We start from the raw sequence: 21579 nt of genomic DNA on the forward strand, positions 1-21579 counted from the left end.
TGTCCTAGCCTCAGGGGGCAGTGAGGAATACTTTGGGGGCTTACAGTGTAGGCGCTGTATATTTGTGTGTTTGGTTTGGACTGTATGATTAGATTAAAAAAGCTCATGCATGGAAGTTTATCTGGGACCAGACTCAGATTCCCGCCTTTGTACATTTTGGGTTGCACGTGCTGCCTGTTTTAAATCCCCTCACAGGATTTACAGTTGTGCAGTCTGAGGAAAAAACTGTAATTAATTCAATAACCTGGTTCTTTCGTATTTTTTCAACCTGTTCTTCCTTTAACAGGCAGTTTTTAGACGACATTTTAAGGTAACAGTAAGCTAAACTTACACACTGGCTAACCTGACAGTAGCTTAAAGAAACATCTTAAAATGTGCTACATTTAAAAGGAAAAAAACCTTCATTTTTAGAGGTTTTCCAACACTCTAGTGGAAACCCTGGCATCCAAACTTCATGGGAATAAGAGTTTCAGTCTAAAGTGTTCATATAATGCATATAATGTTCTTATTTTTAACTGTAATAATAAATGTGAATCAATACAGTTTTTTGTTGTTGTTGGGTTTTTTTTGCAGAGATCATAGTTTAAAGAATTTCACGCTACACGACTGCAAACGAGCGTGAAGTGACATTCCAGGCTTGCTGCTGTCTGTGGGTGGCATCCTGTGTCTGCACAGAAATCCCTCGGTTAAACACAGAGCCTCCAAACAGCGTTCATGCTGCAGGGACTCATTTAGTCAAACTGATCCACTCCTGCATGCCTACATGCATTTCACAGCGTCGCTGCATGGCATCATGTCGCTTCAGTTATGGTTAAAGGATGATCCCCAAGAAACCCTGTTAACCCAGTCGATTGTTTTTGAGCATGTGAGGTGAATTTTATGAAGGGGGAAAAAGGGAAAGTGGAAGGTTGAGTGTGTTTCACTTTGACATTGATCTGTAAATTATGTGTGCGTGAGGGTGAGTGTGCGTAGATTCAAAAGATTCCAAAATAGGCCAGTTAGGGTTTAAAGTAGAGAGATATTAGAGATTAAACAGACCTCTGTGGGGAGCAAAACTCCTCTCCAGCAGTTTAAATATAACTCTCTTCTGGGAGAAACTGAGTAAGTCTACAAGTGTGTGTGTGTGTGTGTGTTTGAGGGGGCCGGGCTGGGTTAGTGGGTTTATGTGTTGTTCTACATGTGAAAAATATGTGGCTAAGAAACTTTGATCTGTCCTTATTGCTCCGTGCATATTTGTATTTGGGGAGCAAATGTGTTTACATATTCGGTTTTATTTTTCCCTGTGGGAGAAAACCTTCATGTTTTAGGATGAAGACTTGTTTTTGGGCCAGTTTAAGCTTCCAGGAAATTCATGTAAAGCGATGTAATGCCCTCTGAAGCGATGGAAACGTGACTGTGTGTGTGTGTGATTCTTGAAGTGATGTCTTCTTTACCTTGGAAGCTGTGAGGATAGTTCAACACTGTAAGGTCTACCTTCACCATCTGCTTGGTGTTAGTGTGTATGTGGGATTATGTATATGCATGTGAATCACTCAGCAGGAGCTGCATAACATGCATAAAGCTTGCGTTTAACCATAAGCTGCAGTGCACCATCTTTTATTTTTAATCAAATACTTTCTTCACCAAGTCACTGACTTCCTATCTTTGTGCTAAACACATATTTAAAAGCATAGCAAGCTGTCTGTTTGACGACAAGCTAAAGACGACCTTTATAGAAGATTTTATTGATGCAGAAATCGATGTACAGGTGTCAAAAAGTGCAGTTCCACTAATGGCCACACGAGGCTACATGCAAACACAGTCACTCCCTACAGATTCATGTGTTGACATGCCTAACTTTACAACAGAAATAAACGTGTTTATAGCCTGAAATCAAAAAACTGTTTAAGCTTCTGAAGCTATCGCTCCTTCAGAACAATTCAAGAGGTTTGGGAGGCTGGAACGTGGAATATTTGAAAATCTCGCATCGAATTAGAGCACAGAGGCCAAAGGAAATCTTTTCTCTGAACAAGCCACAGCAGCTTTGAGAATCAGCTGGAACCAGAGCTTTCTGCCTTGGTTGTGCTGTCAGTGCCTTTTGGAGCATTTTTAATGGGTTCCTGAGAAATAGTTTGGCCTGTGGTACGGTACAGCCCTTCCAAGAGGTTTTTCTTTTAGTTGAATTCGATTCTAGTATTTTAATAGTTTACTGCTTAGCGCTAATTAGCAGAAATTCTTGTATACCGAGCATTAGCTGATACAGCAGCTTAGCATTCCCACCTGTTGTCCAAATATGGTGACTTCTGGCTCCAAAAAAAAATAAACACTGCAGTTATTAAAAACAGTGAGGTTTCAACATGCAGGGTCCAGAAACTATCGGGTCATGTCATGGTTTCTATGTCCAGTTTTATATGCAGTAATCATCCTCTGTCCAATTCTGTTTCCATCTTTATCTTTTCCTGTTGTTTATTAGTCTCATATGTGGCTTTCCTCACTCGGCATTGGATTCATTAGACTTAATTGCACTTAATTAGAGTTAATTACTCTTAATTATGTTTGAATTACATAAAAAGTAACAATGTTTTAGTACTGATGAATGGAAATTGATGATGGGTAATAAAAAGCCAAATGACAGTCAAGTTTAAGACAAAGAGTGGGAAAATGAAAACAGTGGATTATAGACTAAATAACGTAATTATTGCTTTTATCCTCAAAAACAAACTCTGGCTTTCAAATTAAAGGAAAATTCTGTCCCCATGTTTTCACATATTGTGGGAATTTGGGGGTTGACAACACAAAGGAAATTGTGTGCTATAGCCTGTATGTGAGCATACGGTGTCTTCTGCCATATAAATATAATCCCTCATGCGTCTGTAGCTGCTGTCTACATCTCCATTCATTCAGGCTGAAACCTTTGAAAATAACAAACTCCACTCCAGCAAACAGGCACATTTGGCAGTCACATTGCCACCTCATTCTTCACGATGCAGTGCTTTTGATTTGCATATTTTGCCACACCTCTCATGCGTCACGGGAGGGGGTCACAGTTTAAGGTCAGCCAGCATGAATCCCAAGGACATTCAGGCATGGATGAGCCCTGGCTGCGAAGGCGCCTTCTGTGACCTTCAGCTGGCTACGGTAACCAGGGACACGGCTTGGATTTGCCCATAAACCTTCACCTGCTGCAGATCTTCTGCTCATCTGAATAGAGACTTGGGGAAAAAACCCGATACATTTCCTGCTCACTGTCTCAGTCTGATTGCAGCTGTAGCCTCTGTAACAGACTAATGAAGCATCTCCTTATCCACCCAACCCTCACTTTGCATCTCCTCTCTCCTCTTCACACCCTCCCCCTCCTCCTCTTACACAAGCGGGTGACAGATGTGAGCCACTCTGGAGAGCACGCAGACACCCAGCGCTCGGCTGCCAGGCGCCGATGCTCTTATAGGTTGTGTGTGAGTGTGTGTGTGTGTTTCTTTTGCATAAACTTGTAGTAGTGCTGTAGTAATCTGTCCCTTTTTCTTTGCTTTTCCAGTGTGGGTGCATGTGTTTAGGTGTGTGTGTTATTTCAGTGTAGCAAGTGCAGCCTTTAATCTCACTGCTGTGTGGTCGCAGATGGGATTTTCATCTCAGCTGGAGAGTGGATGTTCATGCCAACAGGGGTATTTCCAGTATTTTCTAAATGGTGTAGAATTGAGGGGGGGCTAGTCCTGTTAGCTCATGAGCAAATTTCCTGCATTCGGAGGCATGGCTGCCGCTTAACAGTATGGCAGCAGATGTTTCAGTAATGAAGCTGAGAAAATGCAGAATTGTTACAACTGTCAATATGTTTTATTCTACTCAATGGTAGAAGTAGTTGTTTAGCTTAGCTTACTTTAGCTAAATAAAGGGTTTAGAGAATTACAGGAAGTGGACCAAGCCACTGCGGCGCATTTAAGGGGGAGTCCATTTTTGTCTAAGATGGACCGTCTCCTAGGCTAGGCGCTTCGCTCATGTCCTATCGGGAGGAGTCCCTGGGGCACAACCGGTGCTCACTGAGTGGAACAGATCTCTCGGTTAGCTTGGGAACACCTTGGTATCCCCCCCGGAAGAGGTCGCCAGGGTGAAGAAAGTCTGAGCTTCTCTGCTTAGACTCCTGCCCTCCTGTGAGCTGAACCTAGATAAGAGATAGAAAATGGATGGATCCCTTATCTTCTACTTATCCAAAGTCAGGTCATGGTTGTAGCAAGGCAAACAGGGTATTCCAGATGTCCTTTTTCACAGCAACACTTTGGGATCCCTGGGAAGAACTGCAAAGTGTTCCAGGCCAGATGAAATATATAATCTGTCCCGCAGGTTCTGGGTCTTCCCTTCCCCTCCAAGTTGTATGTACCCAGAAACTCCACAGAGACCCATCCAGGCAACACTCTGATCAAATGCCTGAACCACCTCACCTGTCTCCCAGGAAGGAAACTCTATCCTGAGCCCTTCCAGCTCTCAGAGCATTTCACCTTATCACTAAAGCCTCAGTTATACTTTTCACGTCCACTCGGGTCCAAGTGGGGTAAATTTCATGAACAGTGAACATGAGGGTCCATGTGGATGTCCACCTGCTTGCCTGTTTCAATGATTGCGCAAACTCATCTGTAGAGAATTTATATTACAATGCACCGACTAGGCATGCGCCCCAGGCAGTGGACTTTAAAGAAATATAACAGGAATAACTACTTAGCCATTGGATCTCCAGCCATCCGTGTCCGTAACAGAGTATGATCAAGGCCTAAGGCTGAGCCCAGCCACCCTGTGGAGAAAACCCATTTTAGCTGCTTGTATGCCCAACCTTATTTTTGCGGGCATATCTCACATTTCATGACCACAGGCCAGGGTTGGAGGGTTGGAGGGTTGATCAGCTGATAAATCGAAAGCTTTGCCTGCCTTCCTTCAGCTTCTGCTGTCACAGTGTCCAATTTTCCCCAATGTGGGGGGTCGTTGCTCAAAATAATGCAGTACACATCGATTACTTTTAGAAAATATCATGCTTAACATTACTTAAGTACTCTGTCAAGAAGGTAATTTTTCACTACTGCTTCTGTAACATGGCCTGAAATACGCTGTCACATTATCATACCAGTGAACAATACAAACATGTTAGCACACCAATGCAAATCCCAGTCCTAATGATGACACGCAAAGTCGGTAAAAAAATCAAATCAAAAGCCCAAGAGGTTACCTGTTTTGTTACCTTTTGGAGATGATTCAATTCAAGTTTATTTAAATAGCGCCAAATCACAACAACAGTCGCCTCAAGGCGCTTTATATTGTAAGGTAGACCCTCCAGGCTCTGGCTGCTTGGCTGGAGTCTGCATGCGCTCAGCGTTAAAGTCATTTTGAGTTCTTTATCAGCTTTTATGCAGATGCTCACAAAGAGTTGGTTTTGTGTTAGCAGCAGTGATCTTTAGACAGGATACAGTTTGCTATTGTGTTCTTTCCCTTTCGTGCAATTACAGTTAAGCTACTGTTCATATCTAAATTCCTTAAAAACTGTTGACTGTGACGCCATTTCCCTCCAACCTGCACACAAACTGAAGTCGGATGATTGCAGCACGAGGAAAGAAAATTGCATGTTTGGAGGGGTTTTGTATCTACTTGTCTTGTAGGTGACTGAGGAGCCATAATTGCATCAGATTATTGAGTTTAGGGCAGAAATATCTTACATTACTGCCATATAGAAAAATGTAATGTGATTACCGTAATGTGTTACACACAGTGCTGACTTTTTGTTAAGGGTCAAGTAACTAATAGTAATAGAAAAAAAAAAAAAAATCAACTTTTTTTATTTTACTGTAATCATCAGGTCACATGGCAGCAACTGAGTGAATTAGACATGGACAAGATGAAAAGTTGGGGGGGGAAAGGTGATTTAAGTGACATGCATGGTTGTTGGTGCCAGACGGACTGGTCTGAGTACTTCAGACTGCTGATCTACTGGGATTTTCCTGCATATCTATCATTAGGGTTAATAGAGAATGGTAAAACAAAGAAAAAAAAACAATCAGCTGCAGTTCTCTGGGTGAAAATGACTTGTTGATGTCTGAGGTCAGACTTTTTGATAGAAAGACAACAGTAACTCCACTCTTTACAACAAAGGTATGCAAGAGAGCATCCATCAAACCTTGAAGGAGATGGGCTACGGCAGCAGAACACTACACCAGGTGCCAATAACAGGAAACTTTGGCTAAAAGATTTGGACAGTAGAAGATTGGGCTCATTAGTACCAAGTGATCATCATTTAAACAGCCAAGGTCTCTCTGGGTGATTTTGCTGACCCATCTTCTGATGGCTGCTTCCAGCGGGGGAAAAACAGGCCATGTCACAAAGTTCAGAACATCTCAAACAGCTTTCTTGAACACTCATTGTTCTGTCTACCTCATCTCACACACAACCAGTTGGGAAAGATGGCCGCCCCCCTGAGCCTGGTTCTCCCGAAGCTTTCTTCCTTTCAAAAGGGAGTTTTTCCTCCACACTATCGCCAAGTGCTTGTTCAATAGGGAATCATCTGATTGTTGGGTTTTTCTCTCTGTTATTGTAAGGTCAATAAGGGACTGCTGTTTATGAATTGGCGCTATATAAATAAAACTGAATTGAATCGAACTAAATTTTACTCGATGCCCTCCACAGTTACCAGATCTCAATCCAATAGAGCACCTATGGGATGTCGTGGAACGGGAGGTTTGCATCATGGATGCACGGAAGACAAATCTACAGCAATAGAGACCAAAATCTCTGAGGAATATTTCTGGCAACTTGTTGAATCGAAGTCTCAAACAGTTAAGGCAGTTCTGAAGCTAAATAGGGGTCCGATCCAGTACAGCTTTACCGAATGAAGTAGCCCAAAGTGTATTTACCTAAACTAATTAATGCATTATTATCTCTTATAAGTAAAGAGATAAATAAACAATGAAGTGACTAAACCAATGTGAACAGATGCCACTGATATATGGTTTACTCACTCTGTGCACAGAAAATCATGACCCTGAAATAGAGCACCAGACTGCAGTGACTCAATCAGACCCGAACAAACTGGGTGCCAGTCCCTGCATACCAATGCATTCACATAAACACAAATACAGTTAATGCAGCAGACGCATATTTCAGTCTCTCTTATACACGCACACACACACACACACACATGCACACACACATATTTCCGCTCACTTCATGTGTAATGTAATCACCTAGGCTCTCCATGCCTGCTAACCCAATAAAGCTGACAGTCTCCAACACACACAGTTACATACACACAAACAAACACACACATGCTCCAGAATACATTCAACTCTCTCTTGGTTTCTTCTCCTTTCCGCCTCAGTTTTTCTGCCACTAACTGTCCGACTTACAGGAACTGTTTCAGTTACAAACTTCAGCCTCTGACTGAGCTCTTATTTGTTAGCAGCTAAGCTTCAAGTCACTTTATCCACTGACCCATTTCTGCTGAACAGCTCAGAGTTTGGGGCTGACTCGAGCCGGTCCGAGGTGCCAAAACGAAGCGTCTGGGGGAGAGAGAGTTGGATCGACGGGGCTGACAGAGAAAACAGACACAGAGCGTGCTCTTTCTTACATTATTAACAACGCTCACACGAGAGGACAAAGAGAGTGGAAGATTGGTCGAACACATTAATGCTGCACGGGAGACTCGTTTGTACCCGTGTGTACTGTCTGCTGTTTGTTCGGGTCTGCCCGGTTGTTGCGGAGGGTGACCAGGCGCGGCGGCCATAACCGCTCCTCCGAGCGCCATCTGCTCCACGCTGCAGCAACTGTTGCCAGGGTACCTGCTCTCCTCTCCTCCCCTCCAGCCCACCTTTTACTCCTCCTCCTCCTCTTTTGGCTCATCACCTCCATCGCATCCTCTCGATTTTTCTCCCCAAACAAGATCTACGCTCAAATCCTCCTCCTGTGGTTGTCCTTCTGCTCTCATGCCTCGTTTCTCTCCACACACATGCTCTTTTCTCTTCCCTCCAATTAATTTAATTTGCCTTTTCATTCTGAAGAGGATACCTGCTTTTGATTTAATGAGCTTTATTGGCGTGAGATTTAATTCTTTGTATATTAGCGATGCTCCAGTGAAGTATTAACAGCGCTGAAATAGTACTAATTCTAATTCATTTACTGTGTTTCCATTATTTTACTCTTCGTGTCTGTCTTCTCCGTGTGTCTTTATTTAACTAGAAGATGTGTCGGAGCTGTGCTTTCTTTAGGAAGATGCCACTGTGCTGCTTTTTCACCACCTCCAGGAAAATCTTTAAGACTTTTTCCTCTCCTCTTTCCTCTCTAACCCGTCTTTCTTCCGTTTTTTCACTCCTTTGCAGTTGTGTGGACATGACTCAGGGCCCCTTCTCTTCAGAGAAGAGATGGAACCAAAGAAAGAGTCGAGAAAAGAGGACTTTGATGGGGCGGGGGGTGTTTAGAGAGAAGGAAAGAAAAGTGGTAGAGTGAGAGAGGGAGAGATCGTAGATCAGAGCCGTCATGATTGAGCCATCTGCTGAGAGGAGGCCAGTGAGACCCGCACACACACGCCTGTGCTTAAAGATCACCACTGCCACCCGCTGGTCATTTCCCAACACTACAGCTCGCCGTCCTTCCCCACTCTCATGCATCGTCTAACTGCTGCGCTGCCATCCGGGCACAAACATGCCATCCAAAGATGAGACACGTAGCTCTGAACATCGATCAGTCTGGTCTGGCTGTCTGGTGAGCCAGTCCTAAGCAGCCGATTCTGTTTGCTCCACAGGGCTTTTTGTGCTCTAATATATGAGGTTTATCTACACGTAACTCCTTTCTAAGAAGAGCCGAGCCTCAATGCGGATTATGAGGCTTTGGCTCTTTCAAAACATATTGAGTATACTGGTGTGTTACTGACGCGAGCCAGCGCTGTGATTTGGTGCTGTAATCCCGCGTTCGCTGTTTCATTCTTGCCCTGCAGTTAAATGTGATTTGTTGTACACTCTTTGTTCCTGTGTGCTGGTGCATTTTTATGCGAGCAAACACTCTTTACTGGCCTGAATCATTCTTTCCTCTCCTCTCAGTCCTCCCCCTTTCTATTGCTGGCAGGCCTAAACAATGTCCACTCTCGTTCAGCTGTCTAACCTTTAATAGATCCATAAACACTCCACTCCCATTGGCCAGAGCAGGCCATTTCATCCTATTAGAGATTAGCATACGCCTGAGTGGAGGAGGAAGTGCTCTTTATATGCTAATGAGGAGATAATGTATGCAGCACAGCGAGGACAAGCCGGTGCCCCCGTTGGGAGGACTCAGGGTGGCCCAGCGTGCTGAATCTTGAGGCAGTCTTGTCTTTATCTTGTTTTTCACTGTCATTCACAGACAGCTGGACTGTGTCTTTGTGAGTTAAAATACATCACAAGGCTCGACTGCAGCGTTATGCCAAAAAAGGACCATGCAAAGCCGGCAGTCTAAATGCCTCCATCTCTGATAGTGTATAAAATATGCCTTCCTTATGTATCTGATCTTATTGTGTGGCATTCACTTGTGATAAAGAGCGATAACAATGACTCGGTGGAGAGGAGATTTTCAGAGTCTGAAATGGTTTTGTTAGATGCCGAGAAGCTCCTTTTTGTTTGGTTTTACGCCTTTAACCGAGCATACATGATTAAAAATGGCTTCAGTGGAATATTTAAACATCTTGGAAAATACATATACTTTGCTTTCTTGCAAAGAGAGTGTTAGCGCTGAGAGTTTTGACCTGTATGGTTTACAATTACACCTTCGCGTGTATTCTTTTGACTCACTTGGCATTGCTAAAGAGAAATTCTTAACAGAAAAACTGTAAGAGTTTGTTTACCATGTGGCTAAATGCTACCTAGCTATACAGCATGTAGTGATTCACTGGTGACCTCGTGGAAGTTCTTTCTTTGCCTTCCCGTCATCGAGTTTCGTGTAATTTCTCCTGATATACTGACAGACAAATAGACAACATACATACAAGCTGGTTAGGAATAATATTATTGCAGCTGTAGCTTTATAGAGCTTTAGGGGGCACTATATAAATACAGGCCATTTATAGATGCTAGTTGGCTGATTTTTTTTTTAGCTTTTCACACAGAAGGTGGAGCTACAGCCTACTGTTTCCTGTCTATAGACTGTATATAAAAAGTTGCCATAGCTTCTGGATATGAGAAGGTTTATGATGCAGAACCATCATCAACCTGCATTCTTTCTAATGGTCAGCAGGGGTCAAGTCCTCTGACTACCCACTTTACTCTGTGACCTCATTAAATTCATTGTATTTTGTTAATTGTTGTCATTATTAAACTCAAGAAGGGTGACAGAGAAGGGCCTGCTTTAGGGAGGAGCCAACTGATGACATCATAGTGGCTACCTTCACCTCTTATATACAGTCCATGCTTTATCCTAGGCTAAGCCATCTGGCTGCTAGCGTCATATTTAAATGACAGCTGTGCAAGTGTGCTGTGATGTCTTATTAGCGATAGCCCACCTGACCTGCTGCCTTCTTCTTTCTAGGAGCAAGGTGTGGTGGGGATGTCACGACCACCTGGCGCCATACCACCTCCTCACCCCGCTGGCGGCGTTGCCTCTGGGGTGGGCCCCAACCAGGGATCAGGTCCGCCTCCGGTCTACCGGCAGGACGTGATGAAGCAGATGATGGTGATGGAGCAGGAGAAGAGGGCGCAGATGCACATGATGGAGCAGCAGAAACAGCAGCTCTTAAGAGAGCAGAGACAGCAGCAGCAACTCTTGGCTGAACAGGTGAGTTTATGTTCATGTCATTCAGTGGGGTGATGATTAAACAGGAAGGAAGGCCTCTGTGACTCATCTGTCACCCATTAAATTATAATTTGTGCGTGTGTGTGTGTGTGTTTGCCTTGTTTGTTCATACATCCATGTAGATTTGTCAGCATCTTCAGCTCAAACAAGAGCAGCTCATCCTCTCTTCTTCCTTACTGTTGTCTGGTTGCATGTATAATTACCCTCAACCAGCCCCCTCTTCACTACTTCCTTTTCATCTCTTCAGTGTGTGTCTGTGTGTGTGTAGATGTGTTTTTGTCACATGCCGCCTGCTGTGATAATATGGTGTTTTCTTTTTATTTCTCTCTCTGTGAGGGAATCAAGTGTTAAAAGAGTTCTGAACTCTGAAGTCACCACCCACTACGAAGGGTTTTAATTGGATCTGCAAAAACATACACAGACACGCAAATATGGGTGCCCAAAAGGAACGCCATCCTGCTGGGATTTAGTGTATGTTGTTAACTGAGTATAAAATGAGCAACCTGTCCATGCATACATTCAGGACCCGCTTTAAAATGTGCAGACTGCTTATTAATGACCAGACCTTTCAGGTTTCTCTTTATACCTGCAGAACAAACTGTGGCTACGTCATTACACTAATCAGTTATGATGCTGTTAATGCAAACGAGCGTCACACAGGTTATGTACGCAAATCTAATCCCGTCAGCACGCATCTTCCTCTCTTCTTCTCTACCAAAACATCTGTTTTAGTACAGTTATACCCAACATCTGCCTAAACCCAACAGTAAAAACATCTGCCTAAATTCAATTACAGCAATATCTGTCCTAACTCAGCTGTATCAGCATCTGTCTTAACTCAACCAACATCTGTCTCAGCTCAGCTGTATCAGCATCTGTCAGAACCTGTCTTGACTCAGCTGTGCCAACATCTGCCTGAACTGGCTGTACCAACATCTATTTTAACTCCACTGTATCAGGTGGCCAACATATAACAAACTCTAGCAACACCTGTCTTAACTTCATTATACCAGCGTCTGTGTTAATGCAATTATATCATCCATCTTAACTCAATTGTACCAGTGCCTGTCTTAACTCAGCTGTACCAACATCTGGCTAAACTCAGCTGTAACAACATCTGTCTTAATGCAATTATACCATCTATCTTAACTCAGTTATACCAACATCTGTCTGAACTCAACTGTTCTGATATCTTCTTCTGCTGTCCCCAATGCTGTTTACCCAACACATCTTCCCAAAGCACCAAATCACAAAAGCAGTTGCCTTAAGAGGCTTTATGTTGTAAGGTAAAGACCCTACAATGAGGCGAAAACCCCAACAATCAAAGGACCTTTGAGCAAGCACTTGGCGACAGTGGGAAGGAAAAACTTCCTTTTAATGGGAAGAAACCTAGGATCAGGGAGGGGCGGCCTCTCTCAGGTAGAGGCGGCCTCTCCTGAGCCTGGGTGACTTTGTTTAGGATGAGGGGAGGAAGAGAGGACAAAGACCTTAGTGCAGCATTCGATACTGTCAACCATAATATCCTATTAGAGCGATTAGAAGGTATTACAGGTACTGTGCTGCAGTGGTTTGTATCATATCTATCTAATAGACTCCAATTTGTACATGTAAATGGAGAGTCCTCTTCACACACTGAGGTTAATTATGGAGTTCAACAGGGTTCAGTGCTAGGACCAATTCTGTTTACATTATACATGCTTCCCTTAGGCAGTATCATTAGAAGACATAGCATACATTTTCACTGCTATGCAGATGACACCCAGCTCTATCTGTCCATGAAGCCAGATAACACACACCAATTAGTTAAACTGCAGGAATGTCTTAAAGACATAAAGACCTGGATGGCCGCTAACTTTCTGCTTCTTAATTCAGATCAAACTGAGGTTATTGTACTCGGCCCTGAAAAGCCTAGAAATATGGTATCTAACCAGATTCTTACTCTGGATGGCATTACCTTGGCCTCCAGTAACGCTGTGAGGGACCTTGGAGTCATTTTTTACCAGGACATGTCCTTCAATGCACATATTAAACAAATATGTAAGACTGCTTTCTTTCATTTGTGCAACATCTCTAAAGTTAGAAATATCCTGTCTCAGAGTGACGCTGAAAAACTAGTTCATGCATTTGTTACTTCCAGGCTGGACGACTGTAATTCATTATTATCAGGATGTCCAAAAAACTCACTGAAAAGCCTTCAGCTAATCCAAAATGCTGCAACAAGAGTACTGACAGGGACTAGAAAGAGAGAGCAGATTTCTCCTGTTTTGGCTTCCCTTCATTGGCTTCCTGTTAAATCCAGAATTGAATTCAAAATCCTGCTCCTCACATACAAGGTCTTAAATAATCAGGCCCCATCTTATCTTAATGACCTTGTAGTACCATATCACCCTATTAGAGCACTTCGCTCTCGCTCTGCAGGCCTACTTGTTGTTCCTAGAGTATTTAAAAGTAGAATGGGAGGCAGAGCCTTCAGTTTTCAGGCCCCTCTTCTGTGGAACCAGCTTCCAGTTTGGATTCGGGAGACAGACACTATCTCTACTTTCAAGATTAGGCTTCAAACTTTCCTTTTTGCTAAAGCATATAGTTAGGGCTGGACCAGGTGACCCTGAATCCTCCCTTAGTTATGCTGCAATAGACGTAGGCAGGTTTTTCTTTTCCAGTCACCTTTCTCACTCACTATGTGTTAATAGACCTCTCTGCATTGAATCAGATCTGTTATTAACCTCTGTCTCTCTTCCACAGCATGTCTTTATCCTGTCTTCCTTCTCTCACCCCAACCGGTCGCAGCAGATGGCCCCGCCCCTCCCTGAGCCTGGTTCTGCTGGAAGTTTCTTCCTGTTAAAAGGGAGTTTTTCCTTCCCACTGTCGCCAAAGTGCTTGCTCATAGGGGGTCATATGATTGTTGGGTTTTTCTCTGTATCTATGAAGCACCTTGAGGCGACTTTTGTTGTGATTTGGCGCTATATAAATAAAATTGAATTGAATTGAAAGACACGCTGTGGAAGAGAACCAGAGATTAATATTAACTAATGATGAAATGCAGAGTAGGGCTGCAGCTTAAATAGATTATTTTGGTAGTTGACTAATCTGCCAATTTTCTTTGATTAGTCGTTTAGTCAATGATTACTTGTCTCTTATCTCCACTTCCTGTGGGCAAACTTCCTGTTCTAGGCTCCAGTGACTCACCTGCTTAAGTCTGCCCACCTGTGATTAGCACCCTGTTGTCTCGTCCCACAGCATATGAAAATAATGACCTAGGAAACACATGAATTTGAAAATAATCAAATGTATTTTTAACATTACATTAAAAATGAAATAAATAAAAATATTAGGTAAAACAAGTTAAAATGCTAGTATTTAAACAAAAAAATAACGTGCAAATAGGAAACAAAAAATGGCTTCTGCCCATAAGTTTAAATAAAGCTTCAAATTAAATCAGAAAGATTTTGTGCCCCGATATTGCAGTATAACAGAGAGTGGGTTCAGGGTCACCTGATCTGGACCTAACTATATGTTTTATCAAAAAAGAAAGTTTTAAGCCTAATCTTGAAAGTACAGAGGGTGTCTGTCTCAAATCCAAACTGGGAGCTGGTTCCACAGAGAGGGGCCTGAAAGCTGAAGGCTCTGCCTCCCATTCTGCTTTTAAATGCTCGAGGAATGCTGCAGTCTCAGAGCGAAGTGCCTTGTTAGGGGGATATAGTAATATGAACTCTTTAAGATAAAATGGAGCCTGATTATTCGAGACCTTGTATGTGAGGTCGCCGCTGTTCCCAGCATCTATAGAACTTCATCAAACTTTAACTGTATCAGTATTGTGGAATATCGGTGCCTGATCTTGACAGTATGAACAACTGTCTCAAGTCTCACTGCCTCACTGTACCAGAACCCTTATTGTACCTGGACTTAACTAACATCTACTGTAACAAGCATCCATCTGTTCTCAGCTACATCTGTCTCTACCTTAAAATCTCCTTCATCAAACATTTGTGTACCTACATCTTTATATTATTTACTTTTGGCTGTTATTGGCTCTTTAAGGGCAGGCATGGGTCCAGCTCAAGTGGCCATTGGAGGAAGTGCAGTTTTTAGCACTTTACCACATTGGCTTCAATCCGGCTATAGAGGAGCAAAAGAAAGGTTCTTCTGCTAAACTATTCGTACTGTCAAGTGTGATTCTGTTCTTCTGTGTATCTCACGCCCTAATGATACAAAATTCATGAAATAGGTATGAGCAGCTGTAACACGCTTTCAGCATACTTGCTTAACAACTTCCATCTGTCTGTGTCTGCAGCTCCAGCAGCAGCAACATCTCCCCAGACAAATCGGCCAGGGCCAGAGGAATCCATATCCCCAAGTCAATCAGTACCAAGGTGAGACACATGAGCACGTGCGTTCATGTCACCTGTGCAGCAATGCACACACGGCATGCGCCTGCGCAAGAATGGCTGCACCCCACAAGATTTTCTAACACATTATTATTTATTGGAAAATTAGAAAATGGATTTAGCACCCAGATGGTTATGTGTGTGTGTGTGTGGGGGGGGGGGGGGTGGTGGCTACAATTACACACGCATGTTTTGTCAGCAACAAGTATGGTATACATGGTGGCGCTCCAAGACATTTAGGGACGTAACAGATTTTGCAGTTCATTCGGTGCCATGTTCACAGACAGATATGTATGCAAACAACAGCACTGACCAAACATCACCCTGAAACCAAGCCTCGTCCTTTCTGTCTGTCTCTGTCAGATACATCAGTTGGCGCTCAGATGCTCTCCAGCCTCTCTCTCTCCTCCTCCTCTCTCCGGGAAAAAAAATACAAAATAAAAAAATAAAAAATTCTGCTCTGCCTGTTACCACGGCAACTTGTCTGTCCTGGATCCCCCAGAGTTCCGGTGAAGTCGGAGAGATGGATGAGAGCAGGGGAAGTGGGAGAGAATGGGAGGAGGAGTGAGAGCGGGGTGGCTGGCAAGTAGAGGAAAAGGTAGATGGTTCGGTGGGTAGAAGGAGAGGTTGAACGGAGAGATGAGATGATGAAGAGACAAAGAAAATACAGAGGAAACGACAGAGAGAGGAGGAGAATGAGGAAGAGAGTCAGGCTGAAAAACCATTTATAGCCATCAGTGTCTGCAAATGAAAGAGATAATATGGAGAGGAAGAGGAAGCTCCGGTGTGAAACTCCGGCCTACAGATATACACATTAACTCAGCTGTCCTGCAGTGTATCTGTGATTGTGCTCATATCACCTACAAATCTCACAGTCGATATATTTGTGATCTGTGAAGTATATAGACAGTTACCTGCAACTCTACTCGCTTCCTACTTACTGGAGTGAGTGATCCTCTTCATTCTCGCTCCTCTGTTACATTTTCAGCCTGAGCTGTGAGGTGGGGGATTAGTGGAATGATGTCAGAAGTGGGTTTATTATAGGATTTAAAGCCATTTCCACGCTAGCAGACCTCCTCAGCTCAGCTACTTCTGAACATCTAATAGCAAAAAGTAGAGGAGTGAGATGCTTCAGTGTGTTTAGTTTTATTTTGGTGGGGTAGGATTTGGGCCAAATTGGATGGGAAGCATTCGTTTCCAGAGTAAAGGGGCTGTCCTGCAACATAAATCTTTGCCTCAGCAATGACTTATTAGAGCCGTCTTATGGCCTTTGGTTCATTTAAGTGGCTCTACTGTGTAAGCTCTCAGATTTTCCCCTACAACTATTTCCTCATCTGTTTGCTAACTCCTCTTATTTTCCACTCCTAGGTACTCCTCAGGCTCTCCAGAACATCCGGGCTACCCGCCTCCTGCAGCAGCCGCAAACTCAGCAGCAGATGGTCCAGATGAGTTCTGTTCAGGCCCAGGGTGGTTCTGTGGGACCCCAAACTGACATGGGACTACCCTACAGTAACCAGGGATCCAACCAGGGTTCCCTGTATGGGCTCAACCCCTCCATGAGCCAGATGATCCACCAGCAGCAGCACCAGAGCCAAAGCGTCCAAGCCTCCATGGGTCTTCCGCCACAGCACAACCCCACCGGAGGGCCACCCCGGCAGGCAGGTGCGGGTCCTGGAGTCGGAGGTATGCCTGGAGGACCCGGAGGTGGTGGAGCTGGAGGTTATGGAGGGCAAGGGATGTTAATGAACTCCATGACCCAACAACCTCTTAAAGGACCTCCTAATGCCAAAGCTCAAACACAGAGACTGCAGAGCATGCTGGGAGGAGGCGGTGGGGGAATGGCAGCAAGTGGCTGGCCGCAGCAGCAAGGACAGAGTCTGCAGGCCATGGGGGGTGGAGTTGGAAGGACTACAGGAGGAGGGGGAGGAGATATGGTGGGGTTCAGCTCTGCCCAGGGTTATGGGATGCAGCCGGGTCAACCCCCACGCATGGCTAAACAACACTTTCAGGGCCCAGGACAAGGGATGGGCCAGGGGATGGACCCCAGGTTGGGCAACCCAGCTGCGGGTATGGCTGGCCCAATGATGGGCCCTCACATGGGTGGTCAACCAAGGACCAACCAACCCCGCCCTATGGTTATGAACCAGGGAATGAACCAGGGGGTGATGGGCCAGGGAATAACTGGGATGGGGGGTTTCGTGCCAGGCCCTGGGGGGCCAGGATTAGGGGCAAGTGGAGGTGGAGGAGGTGGATCTTACGGACCAGGGGCAGTCGGGGTTGGAGGTCAGCCGCAGGGCTACCAGAGGACAGCCAATCAGGACATGTCATCCTATGGATACGGGGGCGGGCCCTCAGGCGGAGGAGCCTTCGGATTGGGGGACGGCTCGGGGGCAGAGCTGGACTCAAGTGACGGTTGGATGGAGGAGTTTTTCTCGAGCTAATAGCCAACGGGGAAAGTTGTTACTGGATGAAATAAAAATGTTTAAAGTTGGACAAATTTTAAAATCTGAGAAAGTAAAACAAAAACAATAACATGACGTGGACTGGCATGTTTTTGTTTTGTAAAACATGAGCAAGATTATAAATGAGTTCCTGTGTTACGTTTTGTGCGTATGTATGTGTGTGTGTGATGGAGAGAGCTATCATTTTGTCTTGTGCATATTAATGAAAAACCAATATAGAGATTAAGAAGTGTGTTTCCTAATTTTCCCTTTTTTCTCTATGGAATAAATTTTCTTCAGTGTTTGAAAGCGAGGCCCATTCACGCAGCAGCGCTTTGAGCCCGAGCTTCAGCAGGGGCTGATTGGAAACTGTAGACTGATGAAGGGGAAGCAAGACTTGTTCTCAAGACAGCAATTTATTTGTGTTTGTGTGTTTGTGCCACCCTGATCAGCGCTTCAGATCTCTCAACTACGCGAGGAGCTGAAGGGAGTAGAAAGCACTCTCAACGCTCCCATTCCTCCTCTTAGATTTGAGCCCCCCCTCGTACAGACACACAAACACACGCACTCACAAATCTGATTCCCTCACGCTCCTTCACTCTGTTCCTTTCACTTGATTTCCCTCTCATCCTCCATTCCTCTCTCCTCCCGTCTTTCCCACCCTCTCTCCAGAGACTCGTTCCTCGCTCTCAACGCTCCTTTCTCTGTTTAAACTGTGCACATCACAACAGAACAAATGATGCTCCTCTATTGTGCCACGCAGGCTCGCTCTGCCCTCTAGTGCTTTTGCTAGGCAACCAACCTGAGTGGCATTTTTATTTAATTTTTTTAAAGGGGGGTTGTGGTTCATTTCCTGTGTTGTGTCGCTGTGGTTGCACATGTAGACAAAGACAAAGGCAGTAAAAAGCTGAGAAAAGGAGGAGAGATTAGGCAGCTAAAGCAAGCACACGTAGACAACAACAAACGGACAAACAAGCGTCAGCCCGGGAGGATGTGCAGATGTGTGAGAGGCAGCAAACAGAACTAATATTAGGCTACACATTAAACCTTCTGTCTGCGTGACACAAACCACATCGCATGCATCAGGCAGACAGAAACAATCGCTGGGCACTGAATGTATTCAAGCACCACAAGTGACTTCTTCTTCTTAAAGAGACGAGAAAAAAAGCTCATTGAAAAGCCGCCCGCGGTGTTTTATTTTGTCGCTGTGTTTTTCTTTTACAGTGAATCTGGTAGTTTGTCAATTACACACGGAAAAGAAAGTTTAAATTAGTTTTTGCTGAGCTTTGTTTCTTAGTTCGTCATCTTTTGAAAATTTGTTTGGTAAAAAATCTGTGGCTCAGCTTGTCGTCACTCACCGTAGCCCTGCTTTACATCGTGGCTTCTCTCAGCTGTAAAACGCCCTCGTTTCAAACTATAACTGTGCTATACTGTAACACTACTGTGAAGAAATACAAGTCGGGCCCTTCTGGCGCTTTACAAGGAAAATGAACCACTGCTAAGCCTTGAGTTTGTTTTAAAGAGAGAGAGAGAAGCTTCAGATAGCCTTTAAGGGACAGCTCACCCCAAAGATAAAATTCTCATACTTTTCATCAGGTGTGCAGTTTTATTTGTCCTTCGTCCGGTCAGCTGCAGAGATTTCAACCTTCACTTAAGTGTAATGGAAATAAATCGCATTGCAGAAATCATGATCTGGTTACTCAGAAAACATCCACAAACCATGTGCTTTACCAAACTACAGCCACCAACAACATCAATGTGCAGAAGTAAGAGTGTAACTACCAATGATGAGAAGCTTGTACAATAGTAGTGATGGAGTTGAGTGTCAGTGCTAACTACACACTTCTATTGGCTGTAATTCAGCATAAAGAAAGAAAATCTGTTGGTTTTGAAGTCCTAATCTTGGCTTGTGGCCACGACTCTGAAGGTTTTTCTGACCCAAATATGACTCTATTTGTATGAGACAGTGGACTGCTAAGCTATGAGCTCACACTTGCATGCTTGGTTAGGAAACCGCATCATTAAACTGTACAGGTGCACTGCACATCCACAGGTACCTGCTAGTTAGTGCCAACTAACAGATTTAACATGCGAGCATTTTACTCATCAAAACTGAAGCACGGGTTGCTCCAAAAGACACCGAATGGTGAGAGGTCCAGTTCAGTGACCCCCAATTGGCATTTCTGAGGCTTATCAGCCAGCCATCATCTGTTGCTATCAAAGTTACCATGGGATGGGTGTAACATATAACAAAACTATACCCACTGCACAGGTGATATAAAGGGGTAAGTTATCTCTAGAGATCAATGCCATATTTGTTTAGCACCAGGGTGTAAACATGTTTAATTCTGCTGTAAAGCTGGGCATTTTAACATGGGAGTCTATGGGGACTGAATCATATTTGAAGGCAGCCTCAAGTGGCCACTAGAGGAACTGCAACTTTAATTATCATTATTATTATTTATTTTACACACGATTTATGTGATGTTTGGAGTAACCGTTTCATGATTCGTAGAATAAAAATATTTGCAAAAAGTGCTGTTTCATAGAGATGAATAAAGAAAACTGGAGGCTGAAGGAAAAACATATAAAATGAAGGCTGGGGTGATCAGTCCCTTTAAAGTGTGACAGCAGTTAGTATCGAGATAATCAGTGCTTCCACTGAAGTTAGTGTCTCCCTTCCCTCTCGACTTCCTCTGCCCTGATGTGTGCATAATGAATATGTGTCAAAAAGGTTTTATTACTGTACTTGTTGGTAACATCTTACATCGCTAACGCTTTAAAAGATGAATGAAAGCGTGTCTGCATTACTTTGTATTTAGCTCATCAGAGTGAAAGTGTGGAGGACGATGCTGTAATCAACAAAACCAAAAAAGCCTTCTTCTCTGTAAACTAACTCCTTGTCATCATCTGTTCTCATGGTTGTTGGTGTTGTATAATCCAACCCTTTAAATACGAACTTTAACCACCACGCCCGTCGTCCTGTAAGCGCCGCTGTGTTTGGCAGCACCCGCGAATGAATTTCTGTACTTTTTTGGGGGGTTTCTGTCACCTTTGGGGAGTCCTCCATCTCACTGTATGGAGACTGAATGTCAAGAATGGGCGGATATGTAGGGTTTTTATAGCATTCCCGAGTTTTACCAGGGGGAGCACGGTCACAAATTTAAAACCCTCTCGGTCGTTGAGCCTGCCTCGTGTAGGAAAAGCAGCGGAGCGCCCAAACCTGCGGGGGCTCCAATGCTCATGCTTCCAAAAGTTTGATGCCAGTCCAGGCAGGCTCATAAATCACATGTTAGAGGCAGTTTGTGGGAAAACACCTAAGGATTACGAGTCCAACGCGGAGGCAGGAAGCTATAGAAACATGTGTGGGTCAGTGTTAAGGTCACAGCCAAAGTGAGGCTGCGTGACCTGGTTTGAAATCCCTTCAGGAAGAGAAAGGAAGCTTCCTCCAAATATCATTATGTACCGGGACCAAGTCTGTAGACAACACTTTAACGAAAACTGTTGTTATTGATGTTCTTTGTTTTATTTTTTTTTTTTTTACTGGTGCTGACATATATGTGATTATGAGAAAAAAAAACTATATAAAAGATAATGGCTATTTGTAAATATGTTTTTACAGGTTTAAATACATCAGATAATACAGTCTCTACTCTGTAAAGAATTTACTGTTTGTTGGAAAATAGAGAAGTATTTTTATTTTGAAGTTTTTTGGTTTCACTTTTAACCCATCTGAGCTATGCCATTGCACTTCAGACAATGTCTTACTACTAATTTGTATTGTAAACCTCCTCTCTTTTTTGGTATTTTTTTCAGTTGTTTTTTCTAGTTTGAGATTTGACTCGGTTCTTAAGCAGTGCTTATTTCTTTTTATCCTGTACAGAATTCTGAAAATGTTAACAAAAGATAATTACAAGAGACTTTTTTTTTGTTTGTTTTTTCAAAAAGATAAAATAAAGAGAGACTATTCTCGCTGATCATATTACATGAAA

The 21579-nt window shown here is 43.6% G+C and overlaps 1 protein-coding gene across 1 annotated transcript in view; it reads left to right on the top strand.

Annotated features, from left to right (window-relative positions):
• The window catches only part of maml3 (mastermind-like transcriptional coactivator 3), a 133839-nt gene extending 112260 nt beyond the window's left edge, over positions 1–21579 (top strand). Inside the window, exons 4-6 of the mRNA XM_004538815.5 lie at positions 10498–10743; positions 15053–15131; positions 16515–21579. Of these exons, the coding sequence (XP_004538872.1) occupies positions 10498–10743; positions 15053–15131; positions 16515–17587 (1398 nt within the window). The 3' untranslated portion in view covers positions 17588–21579. The remainder of the gene's footprint in view (positions 1–10497; positions 10744–15052; positions 15132–16514) is intronic.

This window comes from Maylandia zebra, linkage group LG6, assembly GCF_041146795.1.
Source record: "Maylandia zebra isolate NMK-2024a linkage group LG6, Mzebra_GT3a, whole genome shotgun sequence".
NCBI classification, from domain to species: Eukaryota; Metazoa; Chordata; class Actinopteri; order Cichliformes; family Cichlidae; genus Maylandia; species Maylandia zebra.